General features: G+C 40.5%; 1 protein-coding gene across 2 annotated transcripts in view; it reads right to left on the bottom strand.

The window, feature by feature from the left end:
- Positions 1-331: 331 nt before the first annotated feature.
- The window catches only part of KIF5B (kinesin family member 5B), a 28,423-nt gene continuing 22,754 nt past the window's right edge, over positions 332-6,000 (bottom strand). For both annotated transcript variants that reach the window (XM_054171342.1, XM_054171341.1), the window contains exons 21-26: positions 5,874-5,934; positions 5,663-5,734; positions 5,388-5,492; positions 4,278-4,494; positions 2,409-2,541; positions 332-1,313 (exon numbers count right to left, since the gene is read on the bottom strand). In XM_054171342.1, coding sequence (XP_054027317.1) covers positions 1,307-1,313; positions 2,409-2,541; positions 4,278-4,494; positions 5,388-5,492; positions 5,663-5,734; positions 5,874-5,934 — 595 coding nt within the window. In that variant the 3' untranslated portion in view covers positions 332-1,306. The remainder of the gene's footprint in view (positions 1,314-2,408; positions 2,542-4,277; positions 4,495-5,387; positions 5,493-5,662; positions 5,735-5,873; positions 5,935-6,000) is intronic.

The following is a 6,000-nucleotide window of genomic DNA, read 5'->3' as shown; positions in this document are numbered from 1 at the left end:
CAAATTAAACTACGAAATCTTAAACCCCAGATTCAGCTCAGTGGGAATATCGGAGCTCAAAGCCAAACCCAAAAAAACCCATGTTTCATTTTGTTAGCCACTTTACAGGACTTTATTGCAAAGAGAAGAAAAATAATTCAACAACTACTACCTTGGACATTTCATATACCTACTTACAAACAGGTTACAAATACAGTTCAGCGGAGCACTTTATTTCTTTAAACACCTGTCTCTGGGACCTCAAGATACATCAGGTTTTAAAAGTTGTGTCCTTTGTTAGTGTATCTGAATTCATTGGCCAGTTGCTGAATTTCATTTTTTTTTTCCTCTTAATTGAAAAATTACAATTTTAGCCAACAATTCCAGTTCTGTAGATGTTGGGGAATATCAAGTTAAATTCGAGGTTGCACTCGTTCCACTATTATAAAACAGCAAAAAGTGAACCGTCACAGCTACAGACAAATGGATAGACAGGCTCATCAGAATGAAGCAGAATGTTTTCACTCCACCAGACTGTACTGTGTGTAAAAATCAGGAACAGGACAGATGGGATCATCCACTGCCAAAGTCTATTTTTTTTTTTTTTGTCTTTTTTCTTCTTTTTTTTTTTTGTAAACTTAGGTTTACTCTTATTACTGTACAATATTTAATTCTACCCTGCCCGATAAAGGGGCATTTAATCAGATAACAGTTACACAGCCTTGTTCAGATCGAACTCTTCAGCTCTGTGGTGTAGCTGTCGCAGTGCCTCACGGCAGCTGCCATAAGCACACTTCAGTAATCTTACACTGTACAAAGAAATTTAGTTTCAGTGCTCTATGCAGCATTCCAAAGGAAACTGTAACGTAGAGTGCCATTCTAATTCCGTGGGACATGTAGTGTTAGGTGAAGTGATCAAAATGAAAGTGTACTTAAAACACTGTTGCACATTCCCTAAGACAGTAAGATGTACACAAATTAAGCTAGAAAGTTGGAACTAAGATTTTTTTCCAGGTACATTCAGCTTGGCACAGTGCAGACTAAATTTAAGACATGAAAGACAAACTGTGTAATGAGCAGAGCTACACTTTAAGGAAGTGTCATTTTTTGAGACGCCAAAATTGCACTCTAGTTTTGTTGGTTGTTTGTGGGGTTTTTTGGGGGAATCAGTTAGCAGAATTTGTGGAAGGGGAAAGAGCTGTACAGGCCAGGTATAATTTATACATTTTCAAAAAAATAATCCTACAGTTCCCCAAAGGGAGAGATTATTGTCATGGAATGACTCTCTCTACATGATATCCAATCCTCTTCACGCTGCGTTTACTTTTCAGCAACTGTAAATGAGAAAAATGAAAGTTAAAGCTTGTACCTCTGTAAGCCAAAAAGCCAAGTTACTTATGGTTACAGCAGATTGTATTCACTATTTACATAGCCTTTAAGTGCCCAATTCTTCCACCACTCTCATAAGTGGTCAGTATCACAGCCTAATTGTCTCTAAAATAGAGAGGAAGCTTTCGAAAGTCAGCTAGTAAGAACCACCAAATAGAAACAAGATTAACTTAAGATATTCTGGAGCCCTTTAGAAGAGAAGTGCGCAGGATTCAAGTACCATGAAGTCACTGTAGGAATATTTTCAGACTGAAGGTGCAGAGAACCTTGACTTAAGATTAACTTCTCTTAAGAACGTCTGGAGAACATTTATAGAAACACCCTGAAGTGAATGAAGATGACAACAGTATGCAGCAAAGCATCAGTGTTAGGTGACCAACAGACGAACTCTAATGCATATGTTAATTAAAGAGATGTGATTCTGTGAGCAACTCAAACATATTAAGCACCAGGCTACATCTCCTAATTACTTAGAAGATTAGACATTTCCAACTAAGTGCACATGCTAATTTCAATTACAGTAACTGTATTTTTGCTAAGCTATGCTTTTGCATTTACCAGATAAAGACACGAGTGTTTCAGTTAAAACTGACACGTGAAGCAGTATGCAAACACAGGAAAACCAGCAAACAACAACATATAAGAACAGTGCCATATTTTATTTCATCACTGAATGTTTTCTGAAAAAAACCCAACATATTTTAAAAGATACCAGCAAGCCAAAAGAGTTTAAACTGTTCACTCCTTCCCCAAAGAGTAGCTCCTGACTGTGACTTGACTGGTAACTGTCTCCAACTGACTGGGTTTGCATTTTTCTACTCCAGCAGAACACCTCCAGAACTACCATTTCCCAACAAACAAGTTCAGCAAACAGCAGCAGCCGCCGCCAGATGGACATGCATGCTGTTCCTTTAGCTATGAAACGCTGTCAAAAAAGAAGTCAATCGCATTAGGAGTGGTTTTATGCCATAGCATGAACCTTAAACTAACACACAAAGTGATCTAAATAACCTTTACAAAAGTGTCCAAGAGAAGCTTACACTTTGTCTTGCCGTCCTCCACCTCCGCGCACAGCAACTGGCTGGCTGTTTTGAGTGAACGCGCCTCCGCCGCGAATTGCACTTGGATGAGTTGGAGAAGCTGCTGGGTGCTGGCCAGGACGGATAGGCTTAGCTGCACGGAAGAAACCAGGACTTACTAATACATACATCACAGCTTTACCTTTGATTATTCAAATTGACTAATGCTTTGTTTTCCCAGTGTCCCAAATGAAATCATCAAAACTGAATGCACTCTGAATAAGAAAATAAGTTCTGAGAACCTAACAGATTAGTGTCAACTATATCAAGCCCTGAAAAAACAGACAAGGTTTTGCTTTTATTGCTCCTGTTAGAATTGAGGCTAGCAAAGCTTTCAGTAATGATTATCTGCACATGTGTTATCTGCCCCACCTAATGCAATTCCCTGCCAGAGTCCTATTTCTTGGCAGCAAGAACTCTAATAAGACACAAAGTTTCACAGGGTTTATGTTCCTGTAAGGAATCCTTATACCCTGCAGTATTTCCCACATCTAAGCCACTAGTTACTCCGCTCTGCAAGAGGTTCTGTGGGCCGATTACCCCACAGGTAACACTGTTTCACCAGCCTCTTAACAACATAAAACAAAATTTGCTTGGAATTAAAAACAACTCATAAGCTGCACACACTTTGCTAAGTACATTAATTTCAACAAGTTTTGCAGTGGCTGTCAACAGGCCATGCACAATGGCATGACTTTACACAGTTCTGTAAGAGTAAACAGAAGCATTTAAAGTTTCAGCAGGTAAGAGTGGAAATAAGGCACCTATAAGTACCAGGTGCATCAGAAGGACACTTTTCAATTTCTGCCTTCTAGGAAGCTGATCTCCAGTAGGACATGACTAGTTCATCTAGGCACTTACATACAAGAGGCTTTATACATAGGAGAAACTCACTAGAGAATTCTGTTTGTCTTCTTGGAGATCACTTGACAGAGATGACTGAAAAGCATCTGTCCTCAAGGTGACACTTGAAGCAACCCTCCTCCCCCCCCCACAAAAAAGGGGCAACTTTATTCCATTCTAATTGCACACCAATAGAATAAGAGCAAAGATTAACTGCAATGCTCATTTCAGTTGCATGAGCATTTCATTGAAGTGTACTGCTTGCTGAAGGACTGGAACACATAGTTACTCCTGCAACAATAATGTAACAGGCAACAGTTAAGTCCTCCACAGGTCACACACCCTCTTGGCCCTCAGCACCTGACAGCATGATGCTGTGTGGAGGATGTAACAAACACGACTGTCTTCCCACCACACAATACCAAACAGTACTAGCTACTATAGATTGCTGGCTTTTCCATTCTTTTCCCCTCAGGAAGGCTGTGGAGTACTGTATGTTTTGAACAAAGAAGGTAATTAAGGGATCTTAGGATGTTAATTGTGAGTTTCAGTCTACCAACTCCCCACAAAAATCAAGAGACAGCAAGACAATTTCTTTGTTGCTTCAGGTGACAGCTTAATCTCTCTCCTTGCTTTGGCATACCCACTTAGGCTTAGAAATTGGAGTAGAATGGGAAGGATTTTACAGACTTAAGACTCACTTTCAGCATATTGTTTTTTGCTAGGAAACAGAATACAGATTCTGGCTAGAATTTTTGGGTAGTAAGCCTTACCCAACATGTACAAAACGCCGTCTGCCAAGAAGAGACCCATTTAAAATAAGTAACAAAGCAAAAAGAAAAACCACCACCCACACACTTACAGTCTAATAACCAAAACACAACTCATGGGAGGCAATGCATCATGTTCATGCAGGGCAGGAAGCTGCACACATGTACAAAGAAGGCGGCAGATGAAGCTTCGAAGGGCAAGGGATTCTTGACTAACCAATTTGTGCAGAATGTCCTCTTCTGGCCATGTTCTTAGATCTTACAGCTTCCTTTATGCGATCTACCTCTTGCTGATACCGCTTGCGATCACGAGAAGCATTCTCTTTAGCTTCCTTCAGAGCAGACTCCAAAGCTTTAACTCTCTCAGCTGTAGCTCTAAGTCGCTTCTCTAGTTTAGGAAGTTCACAGCGAAGATCGGCGTTATCCCGTACCAGCTGCAAAACCAGAAGTGAATGTTTTCTCTGTATCTTTCCTCATGGGGAAAGGCAATCAAACACCCTCAAGCCTCTGCACAGGCAGAGGGGCAGGGCTACTGTATTATCTTTGCTTAAGCTTTTACTAAATCTAACAGTTCCTTGGTAAGACTGTCAGTTGAAAAGCAGTTACTGTGGAAGAACACGTTACCCAACATAGGCAATTAAAGTGCCACAAATATGATCAGGGGGCTGGAGCACATCTGCTACAAGGACAGGCTGAGGGAGCTGGGGTTGATCAGCCTGAAGAAAAGGAGGCTCTGGGCAGACCTAATAGTGGCCTTCCAGTACCTGAAGGAGGCTACAAGAAGGCTGCAGAGTGAATGTTTACAAAGGCCTGTAGTGATAGGACGAGGAGCAATGGTTTGGAATTAGAGAAGAGAAGATTTACACTGGAGGTTAGAACAAGTTCTGCACCATGAGGGTGGTGGAACACTGGAAGAAGTTGCCCAGGGAGGCAGTTGAGGCCCCATCCTTGGAGATATTCAAGATCAGGGTTGACAAGGCTCTGAGGAACCTGATATAGTGGAGGATGTCCCTGCTGACTGCAGGAGAGGTTGGACTACATGACCTTTGGAGGTGCCTTCCAACCCAAACCATTCTGTGATTCTGTGAAAAATCTACATTCTTCAGAGAGAGGCATGTACCCCCTAGACTGTTACATGCTCACATGAACCTGCAATACCTATGAAATTTATTTCACAGGAAAACTTTACTATCTTGGTTTATAGAGAGGTATTTAAGATGTATCAGTATTTAATTATAAGTTAATGACCAATATGCATTCAGTCACGTCTATAAAAAGACACCATATTTTGGTTTTGATTAGTACTTGAAATTAAGCCTCACTGTACCTGCTTGTGAACCTTTGTAAGTTGTTCAAGATTATTCTCAAGGAAGGAAATCTTTTGTTTTTGTGCAGCACTGCCTCCTGTGTCATCAGAGTCAATCTCGGCACTCTGTAAAACAAAGGTGTGGGGGGAGAGAGGAGGCTGAGTACAAATGTGAACATGCATATTAAGATCAATCCAGACAAAACACACTGCATAAAGATCAATTCCTAATTTAGTAAAAACTGAAATTCATGAAGCATTCTCAAACATCCACTTGCACTACAGCACTTCATTACCTTTTTCACTCTAGTAGCCAGATCTTGAACAAACAGCTTGCGAAGATTGTGAAGAGTCTGAAGCTCTTTTGCCTACAGGTAAGTACAAGAAATTAAAACAAACCAACCAACCCACCACACACAGAAACCAGAACAGCCCCCAAAATACCTTTTTAAAGGGTAAACAGGCAAGTATTGACATTTGCTCTAGAATATATTCTGATTATCTTACCACAGTCTCTTCCAAACCCTTTAAATCTTGTCTTGCTTGTTCCCGTCTGTCCTGCATAACCCTGAAAGAGAACAAATTCATCCTGAAACATCTAACCAAAACTGGAAATTTCAATGTTTTAGGAGAT

Source organism: Dryobates pubescens, chromosome 21 (assembly GCF_014839835.1).
Source record: "Dryobates pubescens isolate bDryPub1 chromosome 21, bDryPub1.pri, whole genome shotgun sequence".
Lineage (NCBI taxonomy): Eukaryota > Metazoa > Chordata > Aves > Piciformes > Picidae > Dryobates > Dryobates pubescens.
Note: the sequence above shows the minus strand (reverse complement) of the source record. Positions and strands in the feature narration are given on the sequence as shown.